The sequence below is a fragment of the Spinacia oleracea genome, chromosome 2, assembly GCF_020520425.1.
Source record: "Spinacia oleracea cultivar Varoflay chromosome 2, BTI_SOV_V1, whole genome shotgun sequence".
Classification (NCBI taxonomy): Eukaryota; Viridiplantae; Streptophyta; class Magnoliopsida; order Caryophyllales; family Amaranthaceae; genus Spinacia; species Spinacia oleracea.
The window spans coordinates 96949091-96963870 of NC_079488.1; the positions used below are offsets into that span (position 1 = coordinate 96949091).

General features: G+C 35.3%; 3 protein-coding genes across 3 annotated transcripts; 1 reads left to right on the forward strand and 2 right to left on the reverse strand.

Moving 5' to 3' along the window:
* Positions 1-257: 257 nt before the first annotated feature.
* LOC130467111 (uncharacterized) lies at positions 258-2341 on the reverse strand. The gene is made up of 2 exons (XM_056835567.1): positions 901-2341; positions 258-616 (listed from the first exon to the last, which is right to left on the reverse strand). The coding sequence occupies exons 1-2, from the start codon at positions 1340-1342 to the stop codon at positions 582-584; spliced, it is 477 nt and encodes a 158-aa protein (XP_056691545.1). The 5' UTR covers positions 1343-2341; the 3' UTR covers positions 258-581.
* A 1297-nt stretch (positions 2342-3638) lies between these two features.
* LOC110787588 (basic leucine zipper 34) lies at positions 3639-6762 on the forward strand. The gene is made up of 6 exons (XM_021992216.2): positions 3639-3897; positions 4736-4853; positions 5243-5850; positions 5946-6021; positions 6084-6210; positions 6307-6762. The coding sequence occupies exons 3-6, from the start codon at positions 5249-5251 to the stop codon at positions 6510-6512; spliced, it is 1011 nt and encodes a 336-aa protein (XP_021847908.2). The 5' UTR covers positions 3639-3897; positions 4736-4853; positions 5243-5248; the 3' UTR covers positions 6513-6762.
* Positions 6763-6781: 19 nt separating this feature from the next.
* Positions 6782-11310, reverse strand: LOC110787617 (actin-related protein 7). Its single transcript, XM_021992243.2, has 7 exons — positions 11105-11310; positions 10175-10390; positions 9654-9795; positions 9021-9265; positions 8479-8662; positions 7503-7570; positions 6782-7407 (listed from the first exon to the last, which is right to left on the reverse strand). Exons 1-7 carry the CDS (start codon positions 11180-11182, stop codon positions 7255-7257), a joined length of 1086 nt encoding a protein of 361 aa, XP_021847935.1. The 5' UTR covers positions 11183-11310; the 3' UTR covers positions 6782-7254.
* Between the last annotated feature and the right edge of the window lie 3470 nt (positions 11311-14780).

Here is a 14780-nt window from a genome sequence, read left to right on the forward strand (position 1 = left end):
ATGCCCTGGCGACATTTAAAATATGTTGATGTTTTCTTTCAACTCTCCCATTTTGTTGAGGTGTGCCGACACACGAGGTCTCAAAAATCATCCCATTTTTTCGAAAATAATCTTGCAGGGAATTAAATTCAGTACCATTATCGCTTCTTACAATTTTAATGTCTTGATCAAATTGACGTTTAACCATAGCGGCAAAATTTAAAAACATAGATTCTACCTCAGTTTTATTGCTTAATAAGTAAATCCATACAGCCCTGGAAAAATCGTCTACTATGGTTAAAAAATAATGTGCACCACAAGATGAACGAGTTTTGTAACGCCCCCATAAATCTATGTGCACAAGTTCAAATATTCTACTGGCTTTATTTTCACTAATAGGGAAACTATTTCTAGGTTGTTTTGCACGCAGACATACATCACAAGCCTTTTTATTAGTGCTAGAACGACTCACAGACGGAATCATTTTTAATATCTTTTCCGAAGGGTGTCCCATCCGTTGATGCCATAGATCGTACGACGAATCCACTGCAAGAATCTTCACATTCGACACTCCACGAAAAAAATATAATCCATCTCGACGTTCACCTAGGCCAATCACCATCCTCGTCTTCGCATCCTGTATAACACATAAATTTTTAGTAATTTGTGCAACGTAATTCGACTCATCAAATAATTGAGTTATAGAAAGTAAGTTGCATGTGATTTTTGGGACATAAAGAACGTTTGTGAGTTTCAGTCCCCCTGTAAGGACAATGTCTCCTATTCTGGCTGCCTCTGCTGATTTCCCATCCGGCAATATAATGGGACAATCCTTTACTGTTCGGGTATTGGTTAATAATGAGCGTTCACCAGTAACATGATTTGAAGCCCCTGTGTCAATAATCCAGGCATGTGTCTTACCATGAGTATTATCCTTGTTAGAGTTCAAGATTTCCAGAATTTGCTGAATTTGTGACGTTGATACTCCGACCAAACTCGAGACGTCGGCTGTCAATCCCTGTTGACCTTGTTGCTTGTTGTTAGCTATGTGCAGAGAATTCGAGTCAACTTTGTTTGCCCTGACATTGCTACTGTCACTATTGTTGGTGCTACTGCCTGTGCTTTTTCCTCGTCCTGCATCACCTCGTCTATAGTCCTGCCTGCTGCCTCGAGAGGTAGATGAGCCACGGCCACCGCCCTTGACAGGCATGCGCGGTCTATCGCCCCACCATTCGGGGTATCCGATCAATTGGAAGCACCCTTTATTATCATGTCCCTTGATATTGCAATTTGTGCAAAACAAGTCAGAGTTGTCAATATATTTCGATTTTCCACGTGAGTCTCCTTGTACCTTGAAGGCCATCGCCGAATTTGGTTCATCTGAGGGTGCCTCTTTCAAACGTAATTGTTCAGTTTGGGTAACGCTTTGATAAGCGCTATCGACCGAAGGTAAAGGATCTTGGGCTAATAATTGGGCCCTAATCGGAGCATAATACGGGTCTAGACCAATCAAGAATCGATGTAGATTATCCTCCTCACGCAATGCAGCTACTTGCTCTGCAATCCCACACTTGCACGATCCACACTTACATTTCGGAACACGGGCTTACGCTGCCAATGCTTTCCAGATTTTTGACACTCGTCCAAAGTATTCTGAGATCGATTCCGAGGGGTGTTGTGTACATGATCCCAGGGCTGATTTTATTTGACAAATTCGAGTTCCGTTAACAACACAATACCTGCTTTTGAGATGATCCCAAAGAGCCTTCGCGTCATCATAGTCTTCCACCGTAGATCGAATAGTCGGGTCTAAGGTGTTGGTAATCCATGACACCAACATAGAACTGACTGCTATCCAATCTTCCAGTTTTTCAGGTTCTGTTTCAGGAGGTTCCACGATTCTTCCGTCGATGAACCCAAATTTCCGTTTGGACATGAGAGCCCGTTTCACAAGTCGTGCCCATTCGTCGTAGTTCTCGTTGCCTTTTAGCTTGACGGGAGTGATGATATTGCCTGGACCATCACTTGAGCCAAGGTAGAAGGCCTTTTCAATCGATGTAGTCTCCGTAGGTGTTTCTTCATCTTCTTTACCCATGGCAGACTGGACTTTTCTTGTTTCTTTAATGCGGAAAAAGAATGAAAAATAATAATTTATGTGCTTATGTTTACCCTTGCTCTGATACCATGTCAGATTTAATCAATCTGTTTTCTTGATCTTTATTTCATCAAATATAGCCATGTATTTATACTACATATAATTCCACGTCTACTAGTACTAAGAACCTATACCAACTAGGATACTAATTAAACCGTCTAACCAGAATACTAAATAGTCTAATGCTTAGGACTCTAAAGTCCTAATTACAATTGATATCCTAATAGTTTTACATCCCTTACCCAACCAAACAACATAAAATGATTAAAAAGGAAAAAATCATTTTCCATGAAAACGTTTTACGCCCTACCAAACGGAGCCTTAGTTTTGTTACTAGACCTGTTAAGTTTAATTGTAGGGTGTTAGTGGTGCTGCAAAGATGCATTTGCACTGTCATTTGTTTTCTTTGTTTGTTTCTTTGACTCGGAGTTGTATTATTCTTAACTTTTCATTTTGGTAATAAAAATTATGTTTACTTGCCAAAAAAAAAAAAATCAATAAATCATATACCTTATTCGACATATATATGTATTACTACTGTACCAAAAACTAAAGATATAAGTGTTCAACTTAATATACGCTTGCACATCTTCAACCTTGGGAGGTTGGGCAACGTATTTGGGTAGAGGATTTTCCACCAAACATTATTGCTATTGCTGCTTCTGATATTTCAATATAACCCCCCTTAATGGGTTCCTTCAAAAAAAAAAACTAAAGATACTTAAGTGTTCAACTTAATATACTTGGCATAGTGGAGAAATTATCACTCTTGTACATCACTTAAGACATACACAAAGGACAATAATATGTTAAGGATACCTTGATTAAGTATGTAATACCATGAGATAAAAAATCAAAATAAAAAAATTCCACTATGTAGCATTTTCAATACCATTAGGTCACCGTGTAGAATTTCCTTTGATATTTTTATATTAGTTCATGATTTTTTTGTATGTTAAATTAATATGTTAAAATAGAACACTAAACTAGAATAATAAATTAAAACACTAAACTAGAATAACATATCTATCCATCATTATTTTTAATTTAGAATAATATCTATAAACTAACATCATGATGATCAGGGGCGAAGCTAGACTTGGTTATCAAGGGGGGCTGAACACTAATTAAGGAAGTGGGCTTAGCCGCTTAGGGGGGCCAGTCCAATAGAAAACTATCTAATGTTAACTTATTAGTCTTTTATTTAATAGGTGTCGTTGGGCCTTCGGGGGGGCCATGGCCTACCTAGGCCTTCACTATGCTTCGCCCCTGATGATGATAATTGTCAAAAATTGAAGTTTAATTTTCGTTCAAAATTATTATAAACCGTACATCGCACGGGTATTATATTAGATAATTAGAATCTAAATCTTCATTATTAACCCCATAATTTTACCAATTAAATTAGTTGACGACCATCTTTGTAGATAAAGACGTTAGGCATCGTTAATTTAGTAACTTAATTTTACACCTCAAAATAGAAAGTGGGGAATGCTATGAAACGAAAATGGTGGATCACAGAACATCTTTTAGCTTTCATTGCGAGGAAAGCGCCCCTTGCTTTCTCAACAACTTAATCTCTTTCTAAGACTTTGTTTCTCCTTTTTTTTCTCTCTTTTTCATTTCTTTGTTGAATAGCAAAATTTTGATCATTCAACATTTTTTGAAAAATTAAAAATTAAAAAATTTGTAGTGGCGGCGACACCCAAGAAGAGATCATCGGCCGCTGGAACAACCATGAAATCCCGGCTTTTTGTATTATGGTACACCTCTTTGTTAAACAACGGCTGGTTTCTCTTTTTCGTTTGTAATCAGTTAAATGCATTGTCTATTCATCTACTTACAAGTTACAAGGCATGTATCATTTACGTGTTACATGTCTGTTTAATTCTTAAGAAAAAATGTTTTAAATAATTTAATATTTCGACGATTATTCGTTAATAATCCATCTATTATTAACGGAATAATGGTCGAAATGTTGGATTACTTAAATCAATTTTTTTCTTCTAATTCTTAGGTTATTGGAATGTAGATAATGCAACAAAATTGGTAATTTTTCCAATAAAAGCGCAACGATTGTTGTAACAAAGCCATGCATTGGTAATAAACTTAATTTTGTTTGCTGCAAAACTCTGGATATAAATATTTCATAAATTTATTGATTTATTAAGGTATTTTGATGTTACCTTTTTTGAGTGTAAATGTGTAATGATAAAACCATATTCTGTTTAAATGCATGTTGCATGTTGTAGACTTGGCTTATGAAATACGAGGAAGTACAAATACATATCAGATATGTATGGGGAAATACATATCAGAATAAAAGACAAAATATGAAAAAGGACAAAAAAAAAATTAAATTGTACTTTTCTAAACACAAATGGTACTTTTTTTTTACAAAATTGTACTTTTTTTACATGAATGGTACTTCATTTTTTGTCTTTTAGCTATTTGTCTTTTAGTTGATATGTGTATTTCCACACATATCAGATATGCGAAAAAACGAACCCAATAAATGAAATACTCCGTATATTTCACGTGAAGTTTCATGTCTGCTAAAACTTTGTTTTATGAAAGCTAGACTTATTTCTTCTGTTGCAGGTATTAATTAAGAACCAAGATTGTTCTATAGTGAAGAGAAATTAAAGAGAGGCCGGTAGGCGAGAATCGTTGGATCCTTACGCTTTTATTAAGATTCTTGTGCGAATCATATAAAAAGGTAAGAGCAGTAAGTAGAATAATAATGTTTGTAAATGTTGATGTATATGATTGTGATAGAGTATAAAATTAATCTTGGGGCAAGATTAGTTTTATACTCTATCACGCCGCCTCACATGAAAGCCCTTTGGACTTGAAGTGTGGATGCAGCATAGGACTTGAAGTGTGGATGCAGCATAGACCTCCCCATACCCAGCGCGAAATGAAATGAGGGGTGGATGAGATTTGAACCCGTGACTTTTGCGTCACGCTGGCTCTGATACCATGTCAGAGGACCAACTCAACCAAAAGCTTAAGCTAATGGTTGAAGCCCCAAGATTAGTTTTATAATCTATCAGATTGTTTATAAAATTGAATGATTAAATAACATGATGAGTTCCCACTTTCCAGGAGAGAATGCTTGGTGAATGTATGGGTAGCCAAAATAGGTTGTCAGAAATCCAAGGTGACAACCGAATGTCTCTCCCTCCGAAAGGACCTTCTCAAAGTGTGTACTTTGACCCATTAAACAGTGAAAAACAGGTGAATATGTCAAGATGTTGTTCAACAGATGAAGAGCCACCACCTTGGCTTGACGATCTCTTGAATGAGCCAGAAAGTCCTAACAATAAAGCTCATCGACGTTCAGCAAGTGACTCTTTTGCATACACAGATGAGGTATGGTTAAGGACTGTTATCGGGGCACCTTATTGTACATTCCAAATGCCTCGATATTCCAATGGAACTCCTCAACCAGGATCATTTAGCAGCAACAAGTCGACTTCTGGAAATAATAAACAGCAGCAGGATAATAAGTTGGGGAAATTACCCTCATCTTCAACTTGTTTATCATTACCAAATGATGCTGATTGTCAGGCCCTAGGTATGTCTTGTTCGCCTGAACCAGATAGGGGGGTAAGGTTATCAGGGACTGAACCAGAAACGGAAATTTCTACTGACTGCTCTCACTTTAAACCACCTTCCACATTTAATAATAATACTGATGCAAAACGTAAACAGTAAGACTCAATTCCTTGATCCATCATATCAGAGCTTTATGTATAAACTAACATTTCTGTATCAAATTAACTTGTGCGGTTTGGCAATTATGTAGGCATAATGCTCGAAGGTCACGTGTGAGGAAGCTTCAATACATTGCAGAGCTGGAGAGAAATGCTCAAGTCTTGCAGGTATATACTCTTGTATGTTCCAATCAAATAATCAGAATGAATTAATCTCCTAATTAATGCAGGCAGCAGGAGCTGAAGTATCAGCACAGCTTGAATTCCTGGACCAGCAAAATCTTATACTTGGGATGGAGAATAGAGCTCTAAAGCAACGTTTAGAGAGTTTATCACAGGAGCATTTTATCAAATCAAGTAAATAACACATGCCTAATATTCTTGCTTAGTTTCTATTCTTGCTTATGCGTTAATTGGAATAGTAATATAAACATACAAAAACATTTGTTTCAGTGGAACAGGAAATCTTAGACAAAGAAGTTGCTAGGCTTCAGTACCTGTACCAACTGCAGCAAAACATGAGCCATCATCAACAACGCCAACGACAGAAGCAAAATCATCGTCGTGGCCGGAGTTATAATGATGTTGATTCTCAGCTTTCCAAGCTCAGTTTACATCCTCCTAAAGCTGTTGCTGCCACCGATACGGCGCTTCAGTAAACCCAATATATGCTCCACACTCTCATCTTTTACTGTATGTATGTATGTATGTATGTATGTATGTATGTATAGCCATATAGCCAATGTGGGTTTTACAAGATTGTTAATTAGCAACTTTGCCTATGTAAATCATTCATGGAAGATCCCCAACTACTCTCTTTATACAGATGTATTGTATTATTAAAAGGAGGATCTATGTAGCTACCAATTGTAAAAAGTATGTTTGTTATGTGCTTGTCATTCAGGTTTACAGTTGCATTCAGTATACGAAAAGCATAAAACCCAAACCGTTGCATTTTTATGAAACAGAGGAATTATATTTTACAGAAGATACAAATGTTGTGGAAACTATGTTGTCGATGTTGACATTAAAACCACCGGAGGCCGAAATAGTACTCAGTGCAGGGTAATAGGGTATGCAATGAATTCCAAAACAATCGACCATCTACAAATAACTTCCTCCAATTGCAGAAGCAAGTGTAGTTAAATTAATTAATACAGAGTATTACACTTAAACTTATAGCACTACTATAAATCGATCTTTACCAAGCATCTTCTTGGTCCCGGCAAAGTTGAGCGGTAATGTTAAACCCATCACAGTGAGTGGATTCTCATTTCTCACATGGGGTTTTCTCCTACAAATGCCCCCCTCCCTTAATTTGGTCATCATATGCCACTGTGAGTAATCACTCTGAGTCTCTATTGCCTTTGTTAGTGTTAGTTCTGAGGAAATAGATATCTGTCAGAAACATTTCCTGTGAACAACAGCAGGTCCATGTTCATCGTAATCTGCCTTGGTTACATGCTGATTCTGAGGGAAGACAACTTTGGCAAGTATTGCACCACCTACCCATGCTGAATACTGTGCCAAATTCTCCGGCATGTATTCTGGAGGCTGTTTTTGGACGGAGAATACAAAGCAATCTCAGCTAACGTTCCCCAAATTGAGGAATACATTATAGGTCCAAAATGAAAATGAATGTATATTACCTTCACTACTGAAGGATGAATAGCTGATGTGCTCATATTGGCTTCTTTCTGGAACCTGCTCTCAAAACCTGCAGTAGCAGGCAGGGAAGGTAAAAAAAGATTAGGACAAGTAATAATAAGCCAAATTAGCTGTTTTTTAATATTAAAATAAATAAAAACAAGAAACCAGTTGTGGAACTTTATCTTGGTATGAGTGTATATGCCACCCAATTTCATCACAGGAGTTTCCTCAGATATAAGTTATAACTTTTCAGAAGTGAAATCAACCAAGTAACAATTACAGATTCATGCATTTTTGGGAAGATTTCTAACACTGCCATGAAAATATAGCTCTTTTAACACAAGAAATTGACTTCCGCGCTGAAAGTATTGCTACAAATTTTCTCCTTGGACGTCCCAATTTAATAGCTCAATACCTTCTTCAGTAAGTGTTTTCTCTCTAACTTTTTCACTACAGTTGGGCCCTGCACCATTTTTTATCTCCCTACAAACTATTAAGTACTTGAAGCGACAATATTGGGACAAATAGGCCAAATCACATTTGATTAGGGTTTTTTTCTAAAATTTAATTAAGTGTAATGAGTGAAAATTAAAATTTATTTATTATATTTAGAAAGTAGCATAGTACTTCGGAACGGTCTCAAAGAAAGTGTGGCCTATTGTTTAGAGACAGAGGGAATATACTTTTAATTTAAGGTGTCCACATCACTAGAAAAAGAAATACCCATTATTTTGGGACGGTCTCAAAGAAAGTGTGGCCTATTGTTTAGAGACGGAGGGAGTATATTTCTAATTGAAGGTGTCCACATCAATAGATAAGAAGTACCAAAACTTAAATTATACACAGCAACGAAAGTACATAACTTAGCTAGGAGGCCATACTACAATTATTGACAAGAAAGAGCAAGTTGCTACACCGCTTGCTTTTAGCAAAGCAAAATGATATCTGAAGAGTGAAGGCAAGTGGGTAATTTACCGGTCATGGAGGTTGTGGCACCACATAGTACAGTGCTCTCCAACAACTGCCGATGATTCTCAGATGATACAGCAGATATACAACGCACAAGCTGCTCAACGATGCCATGTGCCTCTAGTCCCAATATAGAAGGCTGGAATAGAGATTCACCCACAGCATATTTCTCTTTTCCAATTGTTATAACCTATAACATATGCAGTCAACTTTAATTGATCACAGAAGAGACCTATCTCGAATGCAAGTAAAAACTGAACTTGACCAAATTCTTAATATAAAAGTTCAAGTCATGTCATTCATCGCAGAGCTTGTGAAAGGGCACAAGTTGAGCAACAAAAATGTGATATTTGAAGAGAAAGCATGAGGCAATCAGACAGCATAACAGGGTTCATACTCTATATGAAACACCAGTATAAATCTAACGCAAGTAAAACATAACAGGATAAAAGCAGGTTTTATCCTGGGCCCCTGGCCATCAAGACTCAAACATAGAACAAATTCTGGTGGTTCAAATGGCTCGTTAAATAATAAGAACAGATACAGACCTGTCCATCAGGCAGAATATGCTGTTCATTGGGGCATGATTGCTGGATTTTTCCATAGGCAAGTTCATCTTCGGCACAACTTGCATATTGTTCTTTTAGTTTCTCCACATCTTGAATCTGGAGATTCACCAGTGGATTAGACTTCCCAAGTTCTTGGGCAAGCAGCTTGGTTAAATCAGCACCCCCTATTTCAAATCTTCTTGAGGCGATATGATGAACTGCTCCTTCAATTACTGGAGCAATATCTGTCAATCATGCAAGACCAAAGCTTCCATCAGCCTAAGTTAAGTCTAGCTTTTCAGGAATCTAGAAATAGCCATTGCTTCAAATTACAGCCAACAAAAAGTTTAGCATGCTTACACCTTCATACGCCAGCATGTGTGCATGCATGGACAGTTGGACACAAACACGCAAATGCTAACACAAGTTTGTGCATCCATATAAAGAAAATATAAACATACATACACAAACACGGATGCTTTTGGGCCTTTTGGCAGTGTGAATCAGTAAAAAGACTAAAAACCAATGAAAAAGTACACCATAACATAAGATAAATGAAGAATAAGTGAATCAACATAAGAGTCAGACACTCGAGAACTTTGCTATTAACAACAGACAAGCACTTGCACACACCTATCTTGCCATGACCGATATCAACGGTGCAACCAGAAATACGCCCTGCTGCATAGAGTGATAATACAGCTTGCTCTGTAGCATAGAACCCTGACACATTAAATTTTTCAAACATCACTTGGACCAATCGTTCTCTTACAGCCTGTAATCAAAAGACATCAACCGTAAGAGGTGAGAATATACAAAAGGAGAGACAATAATTTTACTGTATGCCCTATACGAGTTTAAATGCTAAAATAAGCAAAAATTTGCTCAGAAAGGGTAAAACAAGGGATTTGGCTATTGATTAGTCATGCACACTACGGAAACTCACTTACTTAACCCATCCTAAGTCTCAAAGGTAGTCCAATTTTACCCTCTCTTCAGGAAAATTCAGAAAAATTACATATGGGAAATAGCACCTTTTTTTTCAAACAATTTGAGATTTCATATATTTGTTAAGATTAAATGATGAGGGGAGTTCGAATTCCACATTTCCACACATAAAACGTCAAACATAGTATAGATAAAGTTGCAATAACCTTAGGAGTTAATAATGGATCAGCAAATAATATATGGCCTTCATTGCCAATTTCCCATCCAAGGCTTGAATACAAAAGATGATGCAATAAATCTTCCATGGCATCCCAATCACTGATAAATCCACGCACAATAGGATCAACAGTGATGTCCTTGGACAATATCGTATTGTCTAACGATTCCTCTTCTGGTACACACTTCATTTGCGTAGGAATGATCTGAATTAGAATTCAGAAATTAGAATGAATCTCAATGAGGCACACATTGCTGAAACAATAATGACACTATAAAGTTTAGAACAAAAGCTAAAATATATTGATATTACATACTCTATAAACAAATTGTTTACTTCCTTGCTCACTTACTCTAATTCTCGTAATATGAATGCCAACTAACTTAGTTGATTACAGTCGTACGAGGATAGTACCTAAGACATGGAGTCGAATCCAGTCTAATGAGATATTACATGATCTATAAATTCAAAACCCTTCTTCAGAACCCAAATGACAGAGCTTCTTCCCTCGATAATCAGCTAGGATTAATCATTAATTGGGCAAATTCCAAGTGCTAAAACTTGGGATTTTCGGTATATAAAGCAGAAACAAATTACAATCACAAATTTTGATTTAAAATAGTGGGCCTCCCCAATAAAATTACATGAATTTAAGCCAATGCAATAGAATTTTATGGATGACCCACAGTGTCACTTTCTCTACTACAACTGGGAAACCTAGTTAATCACTAATTTGTCAGTACCCTATAGACATAGTTCGGAATTCTTTATATTAGCTTAAACCACATAAAATTAGCGTGATAATGAACTTAAACAAGAAAAGATTTGATTTTTTAATTTTAATTAAGTGGGTTATAAAGGAAGAAAAAAAAAACAAGAAATGAACATAACAAAATCGGGGAAAGATGGAAAAACTCACAAGAGGAGGAGGCTGATCGGGAATGGCGAAGCCAGCTTTGAGGAGCTTAGATCCGGCGTCCACCACTACTGCTTCCATTATTTCTGACACTCTCTCTTTCTCTGCACTTTTTTTCTCTTTCCGGCGGCCCTCCGAATCCTATGACCCCAATTACAGTATTTGTCAACGACTCCAAACAAACGGAGTAGTCAACAAGGGGAATTGAAAATCAACTTCTCCCTCCGTCTCTTTTTATTTTTTACGTTTGGTATATTGCACGCGTTTTAACGACTAATTAATGTACATTGAGATTCTTCTAAGTTTTTCATGTAAACGAGGAAAATTACGTTTATTTATAATGTTTTTACTCTTATCAAAATTCTGATATGGGTAAAATGAGAAAAAGTTAATGTCTTTATGGAAAAATGTGAGAAATTAAATGACACAATTGATTTAATTGGTTAATATAATAATTGGGTACAAATTTTGATAGAATATTAAATCATTTATGTGATAATATAAAAGACAATGTAAAGAACATTTTGAAACACGTACTAAAAAAGGAAACGTAAAAGACAAAAAGAGACGGAGTGAGTAGTTAGTGTCCCGGGCGATATCCCAGATAGTAGAAAAAACAAAAAGTCTTGCGCGCACAAGGTGTACAATAAATTTATCGACCAAAGTAATTTTTACCTAGTTTTTTGTAATTTTTAGTTTTTTACTATGTTTTGGTTAACTTTAATATTATAAAAAAAAATTGATAAATTAACATTTTAAAAGGTTAATTATACATTTTTAATGATTTTGAAAAAAATTTGTTATTAAAATAAAAAAAAGTTTATCAATAAAAAATAGATAACTTTTACATATATAAGGGTAACTTTTATGTATTTTGAGTCAACTTTTACTTCGGTGTACAATATTTATTGTACACCCCTTGTAAATAAGAATTTGTGCTTTCCATTTAGGCAAATATGGAAAAAATGACCTTTTATAACTCAATTTTTGCGAGAAATGACTTTGTATAATATTTTTGTAAATTCATACCTTAATGTAATTTTTTTTGCGAAATTACACCTTAAAGTAAAAAAATTTTGCGAAAGACAACCAAATGCGTTGGTTTTTAATTAAAGCGTAGATTTTTGATGGTTTTATGTATAAATTAATTATATTTCATGCTAAGGTTCAAAACTATTTAGTAGGAATTATTATTTTTATTTATTAACGATTAACTTATCAATTCAAACGATTTAAGATTTAATAAAGTTGTTGGAAATTTAATGAACATGAATAATGATTAAATCTTATTTATTTTATGATAGGAGGAGACTTTTAATTTAGTGGATTGAATCACAAAATGACCCCTTTACTTAGATATTCAAGGTACGTACAAGTGTAGGGCGACCCAATTTAATCATGTGAATACATGTTATGTATATATGTTGATTCATGTTACTTGGATTATTTTGGATTCATGTTTGAGTATGTGAGCAAACATGTTATTATAAATTTAGTTTGTTGAATTATATCACAAGCATGTTGTCCAAGTATGTTTTATGCATGTATGATTTATTCGCATGCAAGGAATGATTTATACTATTGTACGTAAGGTCTAGCATTTTATGAGCCAAGTCTATTCGTGCCTCGTGCACTGTTTCAGTAACCACGTATGGAGGGTATGCTCATGTTAGCCACCGCATCCGCATGTGTAGCCGTGTAGGGTATACTTTTGAGTCATATTTAGTAAACCACATGCATATGGAGGTATGCTCATGTAATTAAGACACCACATATGTAGGGTATACATTAAAGAATCAAGGTGAATTGAATTAGGAAATATTCGTGCCTAGTGCACAACCCGCATGTTAACAGGCATGTCTTGGACTCAACTTCATGTTGAGAAGGAACAATGAAGTAATTTCATTTGAGTCTTGAATGTACTGATCATAATTTCTAATGACTCTAAAAGAAGCATTGTTTGGTTGTTAGCTTATTAAATTCCTTATTTGATTGTGTCTTCAGTCGGCTTTTAAATATAATATTAATAAACATAAAGTGTAACCCGCATAAGCTTCAAAACTCTTGGAACGTAGATACCTTGAGTATGAACAATGGGGGGTATGATAGCCTATGGAGAAATATTCCTACATGTGATAAAAGACGTTGTTTCACTTCTTATATGCGCAAGGAATTCCGTCAGTATGATCTGACACAGGTTACTATTATTTATTTTGGTGTTAGTGGGCTCCCAACATCCTTCCAATGGACATTTCTTTTCTAGGCCCGTTCGATGCTTATTCTAATTAATCTATGAGTCAAGAGTCGTGTCTTGAGTCGAGTCTTGTCTTCATGATTAATTGTTTACTAGTTGGCTTTTGCATGTGGTTTCAATTATTGTTGGAATGAAGCATGTTAGTTATAGGAATTTTTTTAGCTTGTAAGTACTTAGCTTTTGCTGATTACGTGCTTTGTGTTTTTGGCCATAGATTTTGCCTTAATCACCCTATGATGATCCATCATTTGCACTTGCATGGTTGAGGAATGAGGAGTAGATTTTCAATAAGCAGGGTTCTAGAGGCGACTTGCAAGTGAAGTTATCTAGCAATGGGATTGGTTGAGAGCGTTATTTTCACTTGCATTGTTTTAAAACTTTATATATTTTATCTAGTTTAGACTATTGATATTCCAAGTTTAGTACTGGATTTAGTTTAAATTGTTTTGGTTTGAGACTTTATGGTTCCAATTTGTAGAGGAGGCCATTAAGTATTAGTTAATTATATTTTAAAAGTTAGTTATTTCCGTTGCGTAATTCTGGTTACTAGCTTTAACCGTTATCACGGTGGCAGTAATACTTTAGTAATTCCTTTATTTAAGTTGGAAAATGGTTTTATAAAGGCAAATAATTATTATGGTGTTACAGTATTACTTGAGATTACGCTAGGTGTTTAACTACGTATTTAGAGTGCATCAATGCCTTAGTCCTTTTTTCGTCTCTCCTATGCCCTACATATCTAGCCACCGTCTTCCGTGTCCCTGTCTTGCTGCCATATATACGTTAATAAACGTGCAAAAGTTCAAATGTAACCAACAAAAAGAAATGGGGGAGTAAATAACAAAAGAATTGTAAAAGGTTAGTTTACCCTTCTCCTCAATTCTAGGTTATCTATACTATTATTAAAACTTCAAGGCAAAGAATATCATATTGCCACATGTCGCTTCTCATATAACGATGACATAACACATCGTCATCTTTGACATGGCAACTGCCACATGTTGCTTCTTATATAACGATGACATAACGCATCGTCATCTTTGACTTGGAAACTCATAGAATTTTTTTAATCATGAAAAATGTTAGTTATAAGTTTTGAACCTGTGACCTCACATCGATTAGTCACATATCTTAACCACTATATTACAACGCATTTTGTTGTTTCTTATACGTTCAATATTATATTAAATCAATATAATTAGGAAAGTGATCCGAATAATTTCTTAATAGTCTCACATCACTAATTAGTCATTACTTTTACAAGTTACTAATCCTTATTTGATAAAATTTATTAAAGCATAATCAAAGCAATATACATTGTAATTTTAAAAATAAAATTAGAAACGAGTTACTCAGTATATGATAATCTAAATGATCCATTTTTTCTACACAAATTCTTATTTACAAGAGGTGTACAATAAATAT

Excerpts from the sequence above, each read along its gene's own strand:
- LOC130467111 (XM_056835567.1), bottom strand. The coding sequence starts at position 1,342 with ATGGCCTTCAAGGTACAAGGAGACTCACGTGGAAAATCGAAATATATT. Across the intron at positions 617-900 it reads TAACAAGGATAATACTCATG|GATGCGAAGACGAGGATGGT; the intron begins GTAAGACACATG and ends TGTGTTATACAG.
- LOC110787588 (XM_021992216.2), top strand. The coding sequence starts at position 5,249 with ATGCTTGGTGAATGTATGGGTAGCCAAAATAGGTTGTCAGAAATCCAA. Across the intron at positions 6,022-6,083 it reads GAAATGCTCAAGTCTTGCAG|GCAGCAGGAGCTGAAGTATC; the intron begins GTATATACTCTT and ends TAATTAATGCAG. Across the intron at positions 6,211-6,306 it reads GGAGCATTTTATCAAATCAA|TGGAACAGGAAATCTTAGAC; the intron begins GTAAATAACACA and ends CATTTGTTTCAG.
- LOC110787617 (XM_021992243.2), bottom strand. The coding sequence starts at position 11,182 with ATGGAAGCAGTAGTGGTGGACGCCGGATCTAAGCTCCTCAAAGCTGGC. Across the intron at positions 9,796-10,174 it reads ATCCATTATTAACTCCTAAG|GCTGTAAGAGAACGATTGGT; the intron begins GTTATTGCAACT and ends TTTTGATTACAG. Across the intron at positions 7,571-8,478 it reads TGCCACAACCTCCATGACCG|GTTTTGAGAGCAGGTTCCAG; the intron begins GTAAATTACCCA and ends CTGCTACTGCAG.